This window comes from Salmo salar, chromosome 06 (genome assembly GCF_965601325.2).
Source record: "Salmo salar chromosome 06, fSalSal1, whole genome shotgun sequence".
NCBI classification, from domain to species: Eukaryota; Metazoa; Chordata; class Actinopteri; order Salmoniformes; family Salmonidae; genus Salmo; species Salmo salar.
Genome location: NC_138296.1, coordinates 89,554,932 through 89,576,070, shown reverse-complemented (window position 1 = coordinate 89,576,070; position 21,139 = coordinate 89,554,932). Strand labels below are relative to the sequence as shown.

At 44.8% G+C, this 21,139-nt stretch overlaps 3 protein-coding genes across 4 annotated transcripts in view; 2 read left to right on the top strand and 1 right to left on the bottom strand.

Annotated features, from left to right (window-relative positions):
- The first annotated feature begins 265 nt into the window (after window positions 1–265).
- On the top strand, window positions 266–9,995 carry emc7b (ER membrane protein complex subunit 7b). The gene is made up of 5 exons (XM_045721107.2): window positions 266–647; window positions 1,251–1,370; window positions 6,701–6,839; window positions 8,892–8,972; window positions 9,222–9,995. Exons 1-5 carry the CDS (start codon window positions 412–414, stop codon window positions 9,375–9,377), a joined length of 732 nt encoding a protein of 243 aa, XP_045577063.1. The 5' UTR covers window positions 266–411; the 3' UTR covers window positions 9,378–9,995.
- Window positions 9,996–11,764: 1,769 nt separating this feature from the next.
- Window positions 11,765–13,780, bottom strand: LOC106608254 (muscarinic acetylcholine receptor M5). The gene has a single exon (XM_082977054.1). The coding sequence runs from the start codon at window positions 13,702–13,704 to the stop codon at window positions 12,070–12,072; it is 1,635 nt and encodes a 544-aa protein (XP_082833180.1). The 5' UTR covers window positions 13,705–13,780; the 3' UTR covers window positions 11,765–12,069.
- Window positions 13,781–14,048: 268 nt separating this feature from the next.
- Window positions 14,049–21,139, top strand: part of aven (apoptosis and caspase activation inhibitor) — a 66,922-nt gene continuing 59,831 nt past the window's right edge. Inside the window, exons 1-2 of one of the 2 annotated variants that reach the window (XM_045721106.2) lie at window positions 14,049–14,443; window positions 17,657–17,831. In XM_045721106.2, coding sequence (XP_045577062.2) covers window positions 14,117–14,443; window positions 17,657–17,831 — 502 coding nt within the window. In that variant the 5' untranslated portion in view covers window positions 14,049–14,116. The remainder of the gene's footprint in view (window positions 14,444–17,656; window positions 17,832–21,139) is intronic. The other variant, XM_014206091.3, reaches the window with a different exon arrangement.

The window sequence follows — 21,139 nt, the reverse complement described above, 5'->3', positions numbered from 1 at the left end:
ATGCCCAAAAAGTTTTTACCTGGAAGAAAATGCCCTGAGGCAGTAACGTGTGTCATTAAACTACATAGGATAATGGGACAATGGCTTTGAAATGGAGGAAAAACAAACTTGCTCGTAAATGCCCATTATCATTTGTTTACTTTCGTTCCACACATGAGAGGTTTTTACTATCGACAGATCTCAGTTTACACAAGGGAGTATGTTTACACACAGGGATTGTGGGTATTTTCTTCAGTGTCAATAAAGTTTTTTTGAAAGTAAGTGACGTCAGCATGTCCCCAACGCAGAGGCGGTGACACTGACAGCGGATGTAAAACATTCACCTGTTCATCGGATACATGATTTTCAGCGAATCTATTATAGTTATTTACGAATAGGAAACGTACCGTTGTTGAACTACTGCAAGCAAACATGTGGCTGCATGTTAGGCTATCAGAAATATGCCTTTTTGTACAGGCTATGTTTATTTTAGCGTGCTGTTTCAGTGATATGGAATCGGGGCCTATCGCGACGAGTGGCTCTGTTCAACCAAACGGAGATCGTTTCAAAATCGAGGGTCGGGCAATCGTTCCAGGGGTGAAAACTCAAGACTGGATTTCGTCAGCCCGAGTCACGGTAGAGGGAGAGGAGTATATAGGTTTCTTGAGGTAATACTTTAGCATTGGACGACCAAAAACAGCTAGTAGTTACAGCGGTAGGATTGTTGTGCTAACTTAGGGCTAATGCTAACCGGGGCCCTGTGCTCACGCTAGTGGCCATCCTCGTCTGCTGTTAGGCTAGTTTTTAGTTGACAGCTAGCTAACCTTATCGGTGTTATCATTGCAGTCTATGGTTTAAACAAATGACTGGTGATTGAGATGGAGAGCTAATTGAGACTATGCTTAGTGTCCAGCGTTTCCATTTTGGGTAACGTAGTTAGCTGGTTAACTAATTATTCAGAATAGCGGACATGCATAAAGATGGCGGCCTCCATCTTTCAAATGCCTAATTTTGCTATGTTCGCCGTATTATACAGTGTTCACCATTGAATTCCTCCATCTTGACTTTATGCACCTTGGCCATTGACAGAGGCTCCATTTGTTGTTCTATTATCCTCCCCCACTTTGATACATCTCCCACTCTGGCCAAGGGCCCCAACACCTGTTATGAACCGATTTAGCTCATTATAATACTAGATCAAACTGAGCTTGGCTACTGTATGATGTTTATTGATGCCTTTGGAACCCCTGACTTACTCTGTCTCTCTGCAGAACTGATGGAAGTTTTGTCGTTAATGATGTTCCTTCGGGATCCTACGTTGTGGAAGTGATCTCACCTGGATACAAATTTGAAGCAGTCCGTGTGGACATCACGTCTAAGGGGAAAATGAGGTACAGTTAGGGCTGTGATGTCTTGAAAGTTTCTCAGCCAGTAACTGTCATGCAAATAACTGCTGGTCTCTGGTAATTGACCGTAATTAACATGAACAAGTTTAGCATAGCCTAAAAAGCCACTGATTTGGACCTTTTGGAACATCTACATGTTAAAAGGTCTAATACAACCATTTAATACAGCCTGCACATCACAATACATCCATTATTTATTTTAGGCAGGTCTAAAGAATTGACCTGATACTAAGTAAATGTAGCCTATTTCAGAAGAACAGAATAGCATATGCAGAGTCATCCTTATGTCAGGCCCTGATCTGGCTATGCCATACAGTATGGCTGTGGGCTACTCTAGTTCATTTAGCAGACAAGATTTGCTTATATACTGAACCAAAATATAAACGTAACATGCAACAATTTCAAAGATTTTACTGAGTTACAGTTCATATAAGGAAATCGGTCAATTGAATTAAATACATTAGGACCTAATCTATGGATTTCACAGGACTGGGAATACAGATATGCATCTGTTGGTCACAGATACCTTTTTTTTTATGTAGGGGCGTGGATCAGAAAACCAGTCAGTATCCCGTGTGACCACCATTTGCCTTATGCAGCGTGACACATCTCCTTTGCATGAAGTTGATCAGTCTGTTGGTTGTGGCCTGTGGAAAGTTGATCCACTCCTTCAATGACTGAGAAGTTACTGGATATTGGCAGGAACTGGAACACTGTCGTACACGTCGATCCAGAGTGTTCCAAACATGTTCAGACGGTGACATGTCTGGTGAGTTTGCAGGCCATGGAAGAACTGGGATATTTTCAGCTTCCAGGAATTGTGTACAGATCCTTGACACGTGGGGCTGTGCATTATCATGCTGAAACATGAGGTGATGGCAGCAGATGAATGGCACGACAATGGGCCTCAAGATCTCGTCACGGTATCTCTGTGCATTCAAATGGCCATCGATAAAATGCAATTGTGTTAGTTGTCCTTAGCTTATGCTTGCCCATACCATAACCCCACTGCCACCATGGGGCACTCTGTTCTCAATGCTGACATCAGCAAACTTCTCTCCCACACAACATCACACTGTCTGTCATCTGCATTCATCCATGAACAGCACACTTCTCCAGCGTGCCAGTGGCCATTGAAGGTGAGCATTTGCCCACGGAAGTCGGTTACGACGCCAAATTGCAGTCAGGTCAATACCCTGATGAGGATGGCGAGCACACAGATGAGCATCACTGAGAAGGTTTCTGACAGTTTGTGCAAAACTTGTTCAGTTGTTTAATCCTACAGTTTCATCAACTGTCCTGGTGGCTAGTCTCAGACGATGCCGACGGTGAAAAAGCCAATATGAAGGTCTTGGGCTGGTGTGGTCACGTGTTGTGAGGCTCGTTGGATAGTATGAAGAATACAATTGTACGTAGCTGAATAAAATAGAGGATATTTCAGAGGGGGTGCGCACATGCACCTATTCTTGAGCTGGTAACAAAGTGATCATGGGAAGACGGAAGTGATTTTTGATGTACCCATTCCATGGCACATGGTTTATGAATTGATACGCAAAACAACGCCGGATTCAAAACTTCTAATTTTTCAACTTAAATTACTATACAAATTTCTTGCAACCAATAGAATGTTATATATATGGGGGATGCAATCTTCCCAGCTCTGCAGATTCTGCTGTGAAAAGGCTGAGTCATTAGATCATTTATTTTGGTACTGTCCATATGTAGCTCGTTTTTGGTCACAGGTCCAGGAATGGCTGAAGAATTGCAACATTTGCCTAGAACTAACACTGCAGATAGCAATACTGGGTGATTTTTAAAAAGGCATAGTCAATCAATAATATAATAATTATTTTAGCAAAAATGTTTATTTTTAATTTACAATCTGTAGAAGCTATGAGAATAGAAAGGTTCAATACTTTTGTGAAGCATCCATTGCACAGTTGAAAAATATGTGGCAAATAGATATCCAAAATGGATGATGATGAGAGATAGGTGTTGAATGGAGCTGAAGGGTGGGACTGATAACCAATGTAAATCATACGGGGTCTGTAAAATGTACAGTTGTGGCCAAACATTTTGAGAATGACACAAATATAGAAAAAATCTTGTCCGGAGAAGACAAGGTGAGTGCTACCATCAGTCCTGTGTCATGCCAACAGTAAAGCATCCTGAGACCATTCATGTGTGGGGTTGCTTATCAGCCAAGGGAGTGGGCTCACTCACAATTGAATAAAGAGAGCAACTTCTCCCAACCATCCAGGAACAGTTTGGTGACGAACAATGCCTTTTCCAGCATGATGGACCACCTTGCCATAAGGCAAAAGTGATAACTAAGTGGCTCGGGGAACAAAACATCGATATTTTGGGTCCATGGCAAGGAAACTCCCCAGACCTTAATCCCATTGAGAACTTGTGGTCAATCCTCAAGAGGCGGGTGGACAAACAAAAACCCACAAACTCCAAGCATTGATTATGCAAGAATGGACTGCCATCAGTCAGGATGTGGCCCAGAAGTTAATTGACAGCATGCCAGGGCGGATTGCAGAGGTCTTTTAAAAAGAAGGGTCAACACTGCAAATATTGACTCTTTGCATCAACTTCATGTAATTGTCAATAAAAGCCTTTGACACTTATGAAATGTTTGTAATTATACTTCAGTATTCCATAGTAACATCTGACAAAAATATCTAAAGACACTGAAGCAGCAAACGTTGTGGAAAATTTTGTGAAATAGCACAGTTACAAATAGAAATCAAACTGGATGGACATCAGAAATAGAAGGACTAAAAACAAACAAAAAATAACTATTGTAAAATAGACTGTCTGTAAAATGTGTATAAGATATATAAACTGAAGGTAGAAGCCTAAGTGTTTGTTGGTTTTCTCCAATTGGGGGAAGGTTGGTAGGGTTTGCGGGGAATAATAAAGGTATATTCTAGTATGTGTATTCTAGTATTCTAGTGTGTGTGTGTATATGAATGTGTGTGTGTGTGTGTGTATGTGTATAGATAGATATATAGATATAGATATATCTATACATATACATACATATACACACACATATAGATATAGATATACATATATGTAGATATACATATGTATAGATATAGATATACATATGTATACCCAAAAAATATATGGGGGATTGGAAATGATGCACACAATTACATTGATGGAAGCTACATTCTTTCCGCAATATTAAGTTGATCCACCCCTTAGAAATTATCACTTTTTTTTTTTTTTTAACACGTCGTCCTATATGCTTAATTTAGTTATTTATTCAACTCTAGTTGTGATTAAAAACTCAGGCTATGTGTTTTGATTTTTAATTCATTCTAAAACTGCATGATTCGAATCTAATGATTTTTCTTTTTCAGTTACAGGCTGCATACACTTTCTCTCTCATTCACAATTTGACAAGCACTTGATCATATTCTGACCCATCAAACTAATCTTAATTTAATCTGGGTTTTAGCATATACCCTACTAATAGATGTTTATTTATTTTAAATCATAAATACTCTACACAAGTCATCCGTAGCCTGCACTCGAATAGCAAATGGAAGAAACACTTCCAGCTATTACATGTTTAATATGCGTAGATTGGCTACACTGGATCTAAAGTGGAGTAAAGTGCTTATCAAAACATATAGGCCTATGGGCTGGGCTAAATGGTGCATGAGTTGCAAAAAATGCAGGCGCTGTTTCTTGCCTTGGACTGAACATGCTGGGCATCATTCACAAGTGATGATATTCTCACCCATCAGACTATTCTCAATTTAATATTGTCTTTACATATGCTAGATTGGTGCAGTTGGTAGATGTTTAGTGCAGGGTGTTGGTCAACCGAAAGTCATCTGTTCTTTCGACCAATCGATTGGTCAACATTTTTAAGGGTGTATTTTTCCATATATAGACACACCCTATGTGTTTTAATAAAGTCCACTATATGCATTGAGCTTGTCTGACACTTAAAGCTTACGGTTTGATGAAATAAGACTAATGCCTCAAGAGGGCGCCAGAGATCTAGATAACCAGAAGGGGGGGAAAACATATCCTGCCCCAACTATTCACCTCATGCTGGCTTTCTCAGATTCTACCATTACTTTCCTGAAGTTGCCGGTAATAGGTTAAACGAGTAGTCGGTAACCTTTCTCATGTGGAATGGCAATTTATCTTACCATTTCTACCGATCTGCATGTCAGTTATGGTTTTCATATGCACATTTTTGTTAAAGTTTATAATAATTTCTTATCTCCAAAATCATTGTCATGTGGTTAATCAGCTTTCTGTCCAAATCTAAATGAAATAGATACAAACCTAAGAAGTAACTTATATTGCCAATTATGTATAAATAGGCTTCATAAAGCCAACAAATAAAAACATTGCAGCCTGCAGGTAGAAAATATCCTGTTTTTAAAAATAAACATCCTGTAAATCACATTGGCTACACATGGTACGCTTGCTCTAGCAGAGTTTCCCGCGCCAGTGAGTTTGGGACAGACGACTGTAGGCTATTTGCTCAAGGCATAAGAAGCAGTGCTTGACTTGGGCAGGACCTCACCAGAGCCGAGTACCAGCACCTCAAATGTTCTACTGCTTGAGCTCCTGTTCCTCTTTATAGAATATTAGCTCAAAAGTATTGTGGAGCTCCTGCACCTAAATAAAAAAAATATATATATGATGTACCAGCACCCAAAATGAGTACAGGAGCTTATTTCAGTCCAAGTCACACACTGATAAGAAGTAATCAGTTAGGCCTATTTTATGACTTTTCCACTGGATCAGAGCATGACATTTTTCCCTTTCACGCTGAGTGGTTATCGAAAGAGAGAGGGCTGGAAAGATTTTACAACTACATTGAGGATCTATTGTAATTCTCAATGGATGTAAAAACAGACTTTGTTTGCTTGTTGTTTGAGGTGAAGAGAACATTACTTTGAGAAGCCTCCCATTACTGCTCGACCAACAGCCTAACAATCGACTAGTCGACTAATTGGGGTCAGCTCTAGTTCGTAGTGTTGTGCAGGGTGTGATGGTTGTTGAGGGAGGCAAACAAAACAGTTTTGTTTGAAAACACAATGCTTTGTCCACATAATTTTGTTCACGATGTCCCAGTGAAAGTGCCTCAGTGTGAGTCTAGTGTTATCCTGTGTCCAGGAGAAGGGCCCTTGATGTCTATCCTCAGTGTGAGTAGTGTTATTCTGTGTCCAGGAGAAGGGCCCTTGATGTCTAGCCTCTTTGCCAGGCTCATAGCTAGTGTTCATGGCAGGGAAGGAGACGACTTGATGTCTAAGCTGTGGTTGACTTCACAGGGCCCGCCTGGTGAACTTCATCAAGACGTCTGAGGTGATCCGTCAGCCGTACCCGCTCCAGCTGAGGTCTTCTGGGCCACACACCTACTTCATGAAGAGAGAGACCTGGGGGTGGACTGACTTCCTCATGAATCCCATGGTGAGATGATCAGATGTGAATGACACAGAACAGCGTTCACTGTGTTCCTTGGCACTTGTACTGTAGGAGGTTCATGCTGTGTCGTCCAATACTGAGTAAAGTGAAGGTGCAGCTTTGTGATTGGTTGAGAGTCCAACTCTGCTAGTAGTTATAGTATTACTGTTTTGCAATTGCTTTACTCTCCCATGCATGCACCCAAACGTGTCATAACGCTCCTTCAGTATCCATGCCACCAGTATCCATGCCACCCTAACAGGTGACATTTGAATAGGGCCTTTTTGCATGTCATTTGCATGATGTTATGTACTAGTGAGTAATAGACACACAGAGGCCCCCTCGCGAGTATCAGAAAAAAACAATAGAAGCTGGTCCTTCCTCTGCTGATTAATACATGTCTCTGTTTCCCCAGGTCATGATGCTGGTCCTTCCTCTGCTGATTAATACATGTCTCTGTTTCCCCAGGTCATGATGCTGGTCCTTCCTCTGCTGATTAATACATGTCTCTGTTTCCCCAGGTCATGATGCTGGTCCTTCCTCTGCTGATTAATACATGTCTCTGTTTCCCCAGGTCATGATGCTGGTCCTTCCTCTGCTGATTAATACATGTCTCTGTTTCCCCAGGTCATGATGCTGGTCCTTCCTCTGCTGATTAATACATGTCTCTGTTTCCCCAGGTCATGATGCTGGTCCTTCCTCTGCTGATTAATACATGTCTCTGTTTCCCCAGGTCATGATGCTGGTCCTTCCTCTGCTGATTAATACATGTCTCTGTTTCCCCAGGTCATGATGCTGGTCCTTCCTCTGCTGATTAATACATGTCTCTGTTTCCCCAGGTCATGATGCTGGTCCTTCCTCTGCTGATTAATACATGTCTCTGTTTCCCCAGGTCATGATGCTGGTCCTTCCTCTGCTGATTAATACATGTCTCTGTTTCCCCAGGTCATGATGCTGGTCCTTCCTCTGCTGATTAATACATGTCTCTGTTTCCCCAGGTCATGATGCTGGTCCTTCCTCTGCTGATTAATACATGTCTCTGTTTCCCCAGGTCATGATGCTGGTCCTTCCTCTGCTGATTAATACATGTCTCTGTTTCCCCAGGTCATGATGCTGGTCCTTCCTCTGCTGATTAATACATGTCTCTGTTTCCCCAGGTCATGATGCTGGTCCTTCCTCTGCTGATTAATACATGTCTCTGTTTCCCCAGGTCATGATGCTGGTCCTTCCTCTGCTGATTAATACATGTCTCTGTTTCCCCAGGTCATGATGCTGGTCCTTCCTCTGCTGATTAATACATGTCTCTGTTTCCCCAGGTCATGATGCTGGTCCTTCCTCTGCTGATTAATACATGTCTCTGTTTCCCCAGGTCATGATGCTGGTCCTTCCTCTGCTGATTAATACATGTCTCTGTTTCCCCAGGTCATGATGCTGGTCCTTCCTCTGCTGATTAATACATGTCTCTGTTTCCCCAGGTCATGATGCTGGTCCTTCCTCTGCTGATTAATACATGTCTCTGTTTCCCCAGGTCATGATGCTGGTCCTTCCTCTGCTGATTAATACATGTCTCTGTTTCCCCAGGTCATGATGCTGGTCCTTCCTCTGCTGATTAATACATGTCTCTGTTTCCCCAGGTCATGATGCTGGTCCTTCCTCTGCTGATTAATACATGTCTCTGTTTCCCCAGGTCATGATGCTGGTCCTTCCTCTGCTGATTAATACATGTCTCTGTTTCCCCAGGTCATGATGCTGGTCCTTCCTCTGCTGATTAATACATGTCTCTGTTTCCCCAGGTCATGATGCTGGTCCTTCCTCTGCTGATTAATACATGTCTCTGTTTCCCCAGGTCATGATGCTGGTCCTTCCTCTGCTGATTAATACATGTCTCTGTTTCCCCAGGTCATGATGCTGGTCCTTCCTCTGCTGATTAATACATGTCTCTGTTTCCCCAGGTCATGATGCTGGTCCTTCCTCTGCTGATTAATACATGTCTCTGTTTCCCCAGGTCATGATGCTGGTCCTTCCTCTGCTGATTAATACATGTCTCTGTTTCCCCAGGTCATGATGATGGTCCTTCCTCTGCTGATTATCGTCTTGCTACCTAAGGTTGTCAATACCAACGACCCTGAGATGAGGAAGGTAAATACCCTGATTCTTCTCTAGGCTGTAGTAGTGAAATAGGTAGCCTCTGATGGACGTGTTATATCCATTCTTTGTTACATTTCCTAGCCTCTCTCTCCCCCTTACAAGAGGTTTGTTTTTTATTTATTTTGACAAGTCAGTTAAGAACAAATTCTTATGAACTTACCTCATCCACCACTAATGTGAAGCACGTCTTACCTGTGTGATACTAATCATGTGTATTCATTCGTTCCTCTCTCTTCCCAGGAAATGGAGCAGTCAATGAACATGCTGAACCCCAACCCTGAGCTACCTGACGTGTCTGAGTTCATGACCAAGCTGTTCTCCGGGTCCAAGAGCTCCAGCAGCAAGGCTGTAGGTGGCAGCAAGGCTAGTGGCCGCCCAGCAGTCAAGAGGAGGTAGTACCAGAACATTACATGTACCCCGGGCCCACCAGGCCTGAGGAACCACTGTAACTGGTCATGCCATGGAAATTATAATACGATTTTTAAAAAGAGCTTTTTCATTCGTCTGTACAATTGTTTTTTGAGCAGGGGTTTTCCCTCGTCTGAAATACAAGTCTGTAAGTGAAATGACTGAGGATATCACAAGGCTTGAGAGATGGATGTTTATATATTTTTTTTGCACTGGTAACTTCAACTCGATATAAAAGAAAGATTTTACTCTTCATTTGATGTTTTGCGTTGTACCTGTGAGTGACGTTATGCCTGCTTCTTGGTCCCTTCATTATACTCCTTATGGTTTAACCCTGGTCTCCTTGGGTAAATGGGATAATAAGTCTCTAACAAGCCTCGTGTGTATGTGTACTACTTTACTGCAACATCAGTCCTATGTCAATTCTAATTCTTCCACTACTTGAATGAGAGCTTATATCACATTTTCTGAGATGTTCTTCTTTTTTTCTGAGTTAGGGCCGAGGTAATATGACTGTGAATGGACTGTACAATGGATTGCATTTTAATTATTAAACAGACTTATTTAAATACCAACGTAAAATAAAATGTAGCTGGTGAAACTGTCTCCTTCTCTGTTGTGTCCAGTGTGTATAGTGTGTTCCTTGGAGAGGAAACATTGGCAGTGTTCAGCGGGCGGCTGTCCTATCTGACCATACAAAATCCGCCCTCCATTTTCTTTTTATTTCCTGAAGACTATGTGTTGAATCACCGCCGTTCACCTACACACAGCAGTTTATCTACTGCTCACGGCAGACATTCGCTGTGGTTTGATTCAGTCATGTTCTAGAACTCTCATTGGAATGTCTGGAGGTTGTTATCGGGACGTGGAACATCGCTGATTTAAATAAGCATTGATAAATTAATCTACCAGTCCAATCAGGGCTTAACCCACATGGAAGTGGTTTAACGAGGAACAATGTTAGTTTTATGTCTCAATTCTCCCCAGGTGTGCACTGCTCTGGCCATGTATAAAGCATTGGGTTGGTGTCTGTGAGCTAGAGGGGGTTTGAGTCATATTTCGTACACTAGATCACCTGTTAACGGCTAGATTTCTGAGTGAAATGTTCAGTTATCATACCTTGGTGTGTGTTGTATTTTTTTCATCCCTGGGGTTTCTCCCGGCTTGGCCGACTTTAAAAATAATAATAAAATAGTAAGCTAAAGTAGTATTCAAATGTGTTCTCTGTGATTTAAACGGCTTCAATGAAAACTCCTTGTGCATTATAAATTACACACAGCGTTGCTGTAAGGCCACCTGTTATGATGAATGACTATTGACAGACCTGTCTAACATGGGAGAGATCCCTGTGTGTCCAAAAGGGCACCCTATTCCCTATGTAGTGTTCTGCTTTAGTGAAGGGGCAGCCACCTGCTCTGTTTCTCAACACAATATTAGTGTAGGGAGTCATCTGAAATGACCCCTCATTCCCTGTCTACTTTAGACCAGTGCTCAGATAGGCTCACCTCACCATGAGTCACTCAGTCAGATTGATGTCCTCTAGGTGGGTGTCCCTAGTCACTGTCAGATTGCTGTCCTCTAGGTGGGTGTCCTGGTGGTCTGGTGCCCATCCCCCAAGCAGTTATACATAAAGGTTGTGTTAACAAAAGAGCATTCAGAGGATCTCTAATGATACTTTTCAATTGGGATTATTTCACTGATAAGATCAAAGGTACACAAGCAGCATACTATCACACAATACAGTAGCAAGGTCAACACCGATCCATTCACAATACAGTAGCAAGGTCAACACCGATCCATTCACAATACAGTAGCAAGGTCAACACCGATCCATTCACAATACAGTAGCAAGGTCAACACTGACCCATTCACAATACAGTAGCAAGGTCAACACCGATCCATTCACAATACAGTAGCAAGGTCAACACTGACCCATTCACAATACAGTAGCAAGGTCAACACCGATCCATTCACAATACAGTAGCAAGGTCAACACCGATCCATTCACAATACAGTAGCGAGGTCAACACCGATCCATTCACAATACAGTAGCAAGGTCAACACCGATCCATTCACAATACAGTAGCGAGGTCAACACCGATCCATTCACAATACAGTAGCAAGGTCAACACCGACCCATTCACAATACAGTAGCAAGGTCAACACCGACCCATTCACAATACAGTAGCAAGGAAAACACTGATCCATTCACAATACAGTAGCGAGGTCCACACCGATCCATTCACAATACAGTAGCAAGGTCAACACCGACCCATTCACAATACAAGTCTTTCATCGCCAGACTTCCGGACGAACAAAGGCACATTAGCTTATGTAGGAAACATTTGACATGAAGAGGGACGTGATAGTGGAACAGTATACAGCGTTACTCATCCTCACAGATGGATCTATGACCACTAGTTACTGTGTTTTGAGCTAGCACACTTCCATTGCTATCCGTGCAGTACAGTAGCAGTAATGTGTGGTATATTCAATATGTACATCACGTTTTCCCAAACTCAGTTCTGCCCCGAGTGCACATTTACTTTTTTGTTGTTGTGGGTTTAATACCATATTGGCTACATTTGCTAAACATTTCTGCTGTACAAAAAGTAATTTTAGATAAAAGGGTCTGCTGCTGAATGTCCAAATACGTATATGTTCTCTATTCCACACCACATCATGTCATCTTGCTGTTAATGGCCGGGTTCTGTCCACACCAGTACAGTTTATCCTCCCCTCTCTTCTTCCTCCACTGACACATCAACAGCATCTTAAAGGTCTTCTGAAAAGTCTTATTACACAACGCATAACACATGGGGTTGATGGTGCTGTTGACATAACAGAGCCAGTAGCCCAGGTGCCAGAGAGACACAGGGATACAGTCAGAACAGAAGGTGGAGATGAGCACCATGATGTTGTACGGCGTCCATGTTAGGATGAAGGCCAGGAGGATGGCACTGAGGGTCTGGGCAGCCTTCTTCTCCTTGATGAGGACCATCCTCTTCCTCTTGGTGATCTGGCTCTTCAGGGAGGGGTCCATGGGCTTGGGGGTGGTGGTGGTGGTGGAGGATGATGGAGAGGAGTTCTGGTGGTGGTTCTGACCTATCTGGTCAGACTCAGAGGGACATGGAGGAGCTGTTTTAGTGTCTGTGTTGTTGGTGATTTTGTCATTCTGAGGAGGGCTGCTGGTATCCTTCAAGACCAATTTGAACTTGTAGGAGATTCCCTTCTTGCTGGGTTTTTTCGGCGGTGGAGTGGCGGTCTGGAAATACTCGCCTTCTTCGTTATCAACGTAATCGGCGGCCGTCTGTCCTTTCTCTGTCTGACTTTGAACTTGACCTTTGAATGTCCCCTGAGAGGTTGCCGCGGAAACAGGATGGTGAGTCTCCTCCTCCTCGGACGAGGTGTAGCTGTTAAAGGAGGTGATCTGGTCAGCATGGGCCCAGGCCAGCTCGTCCGACCGGGTCGTGGTCTTGGTGACGTTGCTCTGGTTGGACGAGGACCACGAGGCCTGGTTCCTCCTGTCCCCCCTGTCGTTACTGGAGCCAAAACAGGACTGTAACAGAACCGTTTTCTGTGGTTTATTAGCAGTCTCTGGGTGACCAGATGTGGTGAGGCCCTGCAGCTCAGCCAGGTCCTTGGTGCGTTTCTCTGTCTCCTTGTAGATTCTACTGTAGAGGAGGGTCATGATGGAGACAGGGATGTAGAACGCTGCGATGGCCGTGCCGAACGTGATCACCGGCTCGGAGAAGAACTGGATCTGGCACTGGTCTGCCGGGACCGTCCTCTCTCCCGCAAAGTACTGCCAGCACAGGATAGGCGGCGCCCAGAGGACAAACGACACCAACCACGCTAAGCCAATCATAATAGCCGCTCTCTTCGGCGTCCTCTTGGCTCTATAGGTCAGCGGCCTTGTGATGGAGAAGTATCTGTCGAAACTGATGACTAACAAGTTCATAACGGAGGCATTGCTGGCCACATAATCCAGGGCTAACCAGAGGTCACAAGCTAGGTTCCCTAAGGACCAATAGCCCATTAGGATGTATGAGGTGTATAAGTTCATGGATAGGGCTCCTATTATGAGGTCAGCGAAGGCTAAGCTGAGAAGATAGTAGTTGTTGACTGTCTTTAGTTGACTGTTGACCTTGAACGACAGCATCACCAGAACATTGCCTACGACTGTTATCAGGCTGACGATCGCCGATATGGTCGCTATGGTGATGACCTCCCATAGGTTGTGTGGGACAGGCTGAATGTCTGATGTGTTGCCATTAAATGTTGAGTTTTGGATCTGGAGGTCCTCAACGTCCATTTTGTTGGTTTAGTGGCTGTCTCACTATGTTACAGTGAGGAGATAGGTATGGAATTGTCCCTCTGTTGCTCCATTATGATTTACTGTGGGCTCCCCTGAAAGAAAAGAAAATACAAGGATAAGACACACTATCTACTGTACATGTCAGTGTATCTTTCAAAATCAGTTTAGGCTTTGTAATTTGTCATGTTTTCTGTTTGGTTTTAAGTCTTTAAACATTCATTTGTCGTTCATGTTTTTCATATCTTGGAGTCATTACATTTTGGAGTCATACAATTATTAATTATTGTCAGGCGGACCAATGACGCAGCCTGTCGAACGTTGCCTTTTTTCAGGGGACGATATTACATGTAACACCAACAGCTTTGTATTGGCGTTACACTCTAAACAGCACAACGTTCATTTGATACCGATGGAGGGAAAACCGAACAGGGGCCGTCAAACTAGCTGGAAGAGAGGTGGAGTTGGAGCTGGAGCGAGGGGTGGAGGTGGAGCTGGAGCTGGAGCGAGGGGTGGAGGGGGAGCTGGAGCGAGGGGTGGAGGGGGAGCTGGAGCGAGGGGTGGAGGGGGAGCTGGAGCTGGAACGAGGGGTGGAGGGGGAGCTGGCGGGGGAAGTGACAGCGGGACCTCGGGTGGTGAACACAGGGTCCGGGGAAGAGGACGATATGGAACTGGAAGGGGAAAAAGCGATCATTATCGAGGCCGTGGCCGCGGCTGTCAACCTACCCCATTTGGAAGGGTGAGGAGCTGATTCAAGTTCTGTATAGCACGTTCAAATAGCTGTTGTTGCAATAACGATAATCAGTTTATTAGCTAACTTAGTTAGCCTACATGTTAAATGCATGCGCATAGGTTATATCTTGGTAATCTGTATCTAGCAATGCCTCGTAAATTCACCAAAAGTATAATAAAGTATAAATTAGGCTATCAATGAGTATGGCTAAGCTATTCTTCATAGTACCAGTGAACTGAAGTGGAACATCGCCAAATGCATCAGTTTACTTAGGCCTAAATATGCAATAAAAGTATTGTCTATAGCTTATTTAATGAAACCCCTGGCTTGCTGTTGATGTCCTAGGTCAGGGCTCTCCAACCCTGTTCCTGGAGAGCTAGCTTCCTGTAGGTTTTCACTCCAACCAAAGTTGTAACTAACCTGATTCATGTTATCAACCAGCTAATTATAGAATCAGATGCACTAGATTAGGGTTGGAGTGAAACCTTCAGGAGGGTAGCTCTCCAGGAACAGGGTTGGAGTTAAAACCTACAGAATGGTATCTCTCCAGGAACAGGGTAGGAGTGAAAACCTACAGGATGGTAGCTCTCCAGGAACAGGGTAGGAGTGAAAACCTACAGGATGGTAGCTCTCCAGGAGCAGGTTAGGAGAGCCCTGTCCTAGGCAATATATCGCAAAGCATTATCCCCGCTAAACTTTTTGAAAATGGCAAGTTCACTTTCTCATCCGTAAACACAGTCAAGTGTAAATACGGTTCAGCAGCTCAAATCAGCAGGATGTGGGGCATTGTTATCAGGAAGGACGTCTACCGGGGATGGATCGCTAAAATAATGATTACGATCACACTTCATCAGTTTAAATATTACGTGGGAGACCTATACATTTGGCAGTCAAGCACCAGTTATCAGTGTACCCTGTTATCGTCTAGCCATGACGTAGACATATAGTCACGCCTACAATACAAATATCCAGGCTTCTGTCATAAAAAAAAAATGTTTAATTACACAGGGCAGTTTGGAAAAACTGATCCTGTGTGAATGGTCCTCTGGAATAACGCACATGCTTGGATAATAATTACAAAACCATCATCTCTAGTAATGCCTGTCTGAATAGGGCTATAACATGGCAAAGAATAGGCTTAAAGACAGTTTATGCTTGATCTGAAAATGTGGTCGGAGGTGCCATACGGATGGTGTGACGCAATCGCGGAGCCTCCGAAGGCATGCAGAGGACAGATTGAGCTGTGTACCACATTGCCAAGCGCCGCCCAAAATTTGTAACAGTGCGGAGGGCTCCGTATAGCTTCACATTGACATGATTGGTGGATGGTAGGCGGGGGCAGGAGGTCCAGTATAAACACAAACTCACATCCTTGACAACTTCCTTCACAACAGATCTGCTCAGCGACGCGCAAGAAGTGTAAATGCCTTGACTTCTGCAGAGGCCGTATCGCAGTTTATGCTGTACAGTCATTGCAGACATCGGATTGACCATGGAGAGCCTTTTTATCAGCAGAAAGTGCTGCATCATCCCATGGGATCCGTCAAGGCTGCACACAGCAGAAATATCACTGACATATTCTAGTTCCTTCACATCACCTTCTATATTCAAACAAAATAGGCCTTTTATTGGAAAATGGGCAGCGTCATGCTCATGTCAGTCCTCTAGAACGCAAATGTAGTCTTCCTAGTAGGACTGTGCTATAATGACTTGGTGTCTTCCTAGTAGGACTGTGCTATAATGACTTGGTGTCTTCCTAGTAGGACTGTGCTATAATGACTTGGTGTCTTCCTAGTAGGACTGTGCTATAATGACTTGGTGTCTTCCTAGTAGGACTGTGCTATAATGACTTGGAGTCGACTCCAGTCACAGGAGTCGACTCCAAAAATCCTGGAGTTCTGCACCACTAATTGGAAGTCAATCGTTGCACAATGTTCAACTCAAATCAGAGTTTATTGGTCATATACACAGTCACATATACACATACACGTTTTTTTCTTTTCTTTTTTACTGTTTTCTACATTGTAGAATAATAGTGAAGACATCAACACGATATGAAATAACACACATGAAATTGTGTAGTAACCAAAAAGTGTAAATCGAATCAAAATATGTTATATTTGAAATTTTTCAAAGTAGCCACCCTTTGCCTTGATGACAGCTTTGTACACTCTTGGCATTCTCTCAACCAGCTTCACGAGGAATGCTTTTCCAACAGTCTTGAAGGAGTTCCCACATATGCTGAGCACTTGTTGGCTGCTTTTCCTTCACTCTGCGGTCCAACTCATCCCAAACCATCTCAATTAAGTTGAGGTCGGGTGATTGTGGAGGCCAGGTCATCTGATGCAGCACTCCATCACTCTCCTTCTTGGTCAAATAGCCCTTACACAGCCTGGAGGTGTGTTGGGTCATTGTCCTGTTGAAAAACAAATGATAGTTCCACTAAGTGCAAACTAGATGGGATAGTGTATCGCTGCAGAATGCTGTGGTAGCCATGCTGGTTAGGTGTGCCTTGAATTCTAAATAAATCACTGACAGTGTCACCAGTAAAGAAGAAGAGACTTGCTTGGGCCATACTGACCAGTGGGCACCAGTCTCTAAGGTGCAGGGTAGAGTGCCAGGTGGTAGCCGGCTAGAACAGTCACTGAGGCTAGTGGTGACTGTTTAACCTTCTGATGGCCTGGAGATAGAAGCTGTTTTTCAGTCTCTCCGTCTCAGCTTTGAGGCACCTGTACTGTCTCAACCTTTTAGAATCTAGATGGTAGTGGGGTGAACAGGCCTTGGCTCTGGTGGCTGAGGTCCTTGATGATCTTGGCCTTCCTGTGACACCGGGTGCTGTAGATATCCTGGAAAGTAGGCAGTTTGCCTGGTGTTGTGGTCAATGTTGTTGGTGTTGCTATGCACAGTGCCTCGCATGCCAAACGGCCAGTGACTGAGTGCTACTTCTCACCTCGGCAGGGATGTAAACATGTTGATTTATTTATTTTGGGATCAACACATTTAATCAATGTCAATGCCCTGATTCAACATCATTTTCACACATGGAAAAAGTTGGCGATGGCCTCCCAACTGTAAACGTGAGAGAACTCAACAACAGTACTACAGATGTGCACCTGTGTCAATGCCTTTTGTCATTCATTTCCATGTGTTGTGTTCCTTTAGATTTCTTTGTAATCGATGTTTTTCTCTGTCCTACTGACTCTTCTGTTGATACTGCAGGGCCAGGATGAAGGGAACAGGATGGATGAGGATGAGGATGAGGGGATGGAGGTTTTCACCAAGAGGAAATTGGAGTCTAACTGGGATCGGTACAAGGAGTCAGAGAAGGAGGAGCCTAGTGATGACACGCCCACACAGAGAGGGACGGACTACCAGGTCCTCCTCGAATCAGCAGGTAAGGAATACATGACGGTTTCCTTGGAAGTGGCCTAGCCAGTGTGGTTCGGACAACATATTCAGCTCTGTCCAGAATATTCTTGCTTGTGTTGCTGGTCTTTGACGAACAGCGATGTCAGTCTGCCTGTCAGTTAGGTTAGTCTTACAACATGTGACAGTTTCAGAGGACGTGTCTCTGTCTGTCTTTATGTTGCCCATGCAGAACAGAATAAACGTGGCAGACACTTAGCTAGACATTGTGTTGCGAAGGCAGACAGAGGAATATCATATTGCTCAGTGACAGCACTAGATTCACTCATGCTTGGAGAATGAGGCAGGCCTACTACTTAACATTGGTCATTGCTCTCCAATTGTAAATACTGTGAATATCTAGAGAAGCAGTCTTTTACTGACACAGCATAGCCTAGATATTCTAGCCTAGATATTCTAGCCTAGATATTCTAACCTAATTCAACTCCCTGAGATAGCAGAAGTAGCACAAGGCTGGGGCATAACATTAAATATGTATCTATTTATTTTGGGTTGAAAAAGTGTGTATATATAATCTGTTGGCATATTCAAGAAAGGGCTAAAGAAAATAACTTACTGCCTCTTTTAAAGTGACATCATTTGCACTTTTCACTCAGACAAAACCCTAATACACCCTTTAATCCGTACATCCTCTCCACAGGATGATTGATATTAATGAGGTTTATCTGTTTCTGAGGAGTAACGATGTGTAGAATTGCAGGAAATTTGCTTTAAAACAATTTATTTTCTCATCCCCATGAAAAAATCTGTAGAATAGCAGGAAACTAGCTTGAAAACAGTACAAATTTGTCATCCTCCCATGGCAAAATGTGTAGAATTGCAGGAAATTTCTCTGCGGACCAAAAGGACGGCCTTTAACATTTTCGATTAGAGATTTTACTCTCCCTCTCTCTTTCTGCCTTTTCCCCCCTCTCTCCCTGCCCTCCCTCTGCTGCTCTCCCCCTCTCCCTGCCCTCCCTCTGCTGCTCTCCCCTACTCTCCCCCCTCTCTCCCTTCTCTCCCTGCCCTCCCTCTGCTGCTCTCCCCTACTCTCCCCCCTCTCTCCCTGCTCTCCCTACCCTCCCTCTGCTGCTCTCCCCCTCTCCCTGCCCTCCCTCTGCTGCTCTCCCCCTCTCCCTGCCCTCCCTCTGCTGCTCTCCCTGCCCTCCCTCTGCTGCTCTCCCCTACTCTCCCCCCTCTCTCCCTGCCCTCCCTGCCCTCCCTCTGCTGCTCTCCCCCTCTCCCTGCCCTCCCTCTGCTGCTCTCCCCTACTCTCCCCCCTCTCTCCCTGCTCTCCCTGCCCTCCCTCTGCTGCTCTCCCCCTCTCCCTGCCCTCCCTCTGCTGCTCTCCCCCTCTCCCTGCCCTCCCTCTGCTGCTCTCCCCTACTCTCCCCCCTCTCTCCCTGCTCTCCCTACCCTCCCTCTGCTGCTCTCCCCCTCTCCCTGCCCTCCCTCTGCTGCTCTCCCCCTCTCCCTGCCCTCCCTCTGCTGCTCTCCCCTACTCTCCCCCCTCTCTCCCTGCTCTCCCTACCCTCCCTCTGCTGCTCTCCCCTACTCTCCCCCCTCTCTCCCTGCTCTCCCTACCCTCCCTCTGCTGCTCTCCCCTACTCCCCCCCCTCTCTCCCTGCCCTCCCTCTGCTGCTCTCCCCTTCTCTCTCCCTGCCCTCCCCCTGCCTCTCCCTCTTCCACTCTCCCCTTTCTCTCCCTCTTCCACTCTCCCCTTTCTCTCCCTCTGCCGCTCTCCCCTTCTCTTCCTACCCTCCCTCTTTCTCCCTCTCAGTGTAACAGATGTCAGAGGGTTACTGTGGTGATGTTGGCCTGGTGGCCCCACTCTCCTCTCTGAGGGTACCTGGGGTGATGTGTGTGATGTGGAGAGAGAGAGGACCAGTCCACTACCAGATTAGTCTTGGTAAAGGAGAGAGAGAGAGGACCAGTCCACTACCAGATTAGTCTAGGTAAAGGAGAGAGAGAGAGGACCAGTCCACTACCAGATTAGTCTAGGTAAAGGAGAGAGAGAGGACCAGTCCACTACCAGATTAGTCTAGGTAAAGGAGAGAGAGAGGACCAGTCCACTACCAGATTAGTCTAGATAAAGGAGAGAGAGAGAGAGGACCAGTCCACTACCAGATTAGTCTAGGTAAAGGAGAGAGAGAGAGGACCAGTCCACTACCAGATTAGTCTAGGTAAAGGAGAGAGAGAGAGGACCAGTCCACTACCAGATTAGTCTAGGTAAAGGAGAGAGAGAGAGGACCAGTCCACTACCAGATTAGTCTAGGTAAAGGAGAGAGAGAGAGGACCAGTCCACTACCAGATTAGTCTAGGTAAAGGAGAGCGAGACAGGACCAGTCCACTACCAGATTAGTCTAGGTAAAGGAGAGAGAGAGAGGACCAGTCCACTACCAGATTAGTCTAGGTAAAGGAGAGAGAGAGGACCAGTCCACTACCAGATTAGTCTAGGTAAAGGAGAGAGAGAGAGGACCAGTCCACTACCAGATTAGTCTAGGTAAAGGAGAGAGAGAGGACCAGTCCACTACCAGATTAGTCTAGGTAAAGGAGAGAGAGAGAGGACCAGTCCACTACCAGATTAGTCTAGGTAAAGGAGAGAGAGAGGACCAGTCCACTACCAGATTAGTCTAGGTAAAGGAGAGAGAGAGAGGACCAGTCCACTACCAGATTAGTCTAGGTAAAGGAGAGAGAGAGAGAGGACCAGTCCACTACCAGATTAGTCTAGGTAAAGGAGAGAGAGAGGACCAGTCCACTACCAGATTAGTCTAGGTAAAGGAGAGAGAGAGAGGACCAGTCCACTACCAGATTAGTCTAGGTAAAGGAGAGAGAGAGGACCAGTCCACTACCAGATTAGTCTAGGTAAAGGAGAGAGAGGGAGGACCAGTCCACTACCAGATTAGTCTAGGTAAAGGAGAGAGAGAGGACCAGTCCACTACCAGATTAGTCTAGGTAAAGGAGAGAGAGAGAGGACCAGTCCACTACCAGATTCGTCTAGGTAAAGGAGAGAGAGAGAGGACCAGTCCACTACCAGATTAGTCTAGGTAAAGGAGAGAGAGAGAGAGGACCAGTCCACTACCAGATTAGTCTAGGTAAAGGAGAGAGAGAGAGGACCAGTCCACTACCAGATTAGTCTAGGTAAAGGAGAGAGAGAGGACCAGTCCACTACCAGATTAGTCTAGGTAAAGGAGAGAGAGAGAGGACCAGTCCACTACCAGATTAGTCTAGGTAAAGGAGAGAGAGAGGACCAGTCCACTACCAGATTAGTCTAGGTAAAGGAGAGAGAGAGGACCA

Excerpts from the sequence above, each read along its gene's own strand:
- LOC106608254 (XM_082977054.1), bottom strand. The coding sequence starts at position 13,704 with ATGGACGTTGAGGACCTCCAGATCCAAAACTCAACATTTAATGGCAAC.
- emc7b (XM_045721107.2), top strand. The coding sequence starts at position 412 with ATGTGGCTGCATGTTAGGCTATCAGAAATATGCCTTTTTGTACAGGCT. Across the intron at positions 1,371-6,700 it reads ACGTCTAAGGGGAAAATGAG|GGCCCGCCTGGTGAACTTCA; the intron begins GTACAGTTAGGG and ends TTGACTTCACAG. Across the intron at positions 8,973-9,221 it reads ACGACCCTGAGATGAGGAAG|GAAATGGAGCAGTCAATGAA; the intron begins GTAAATACCCTG and ends CTCTCTTCCCAG.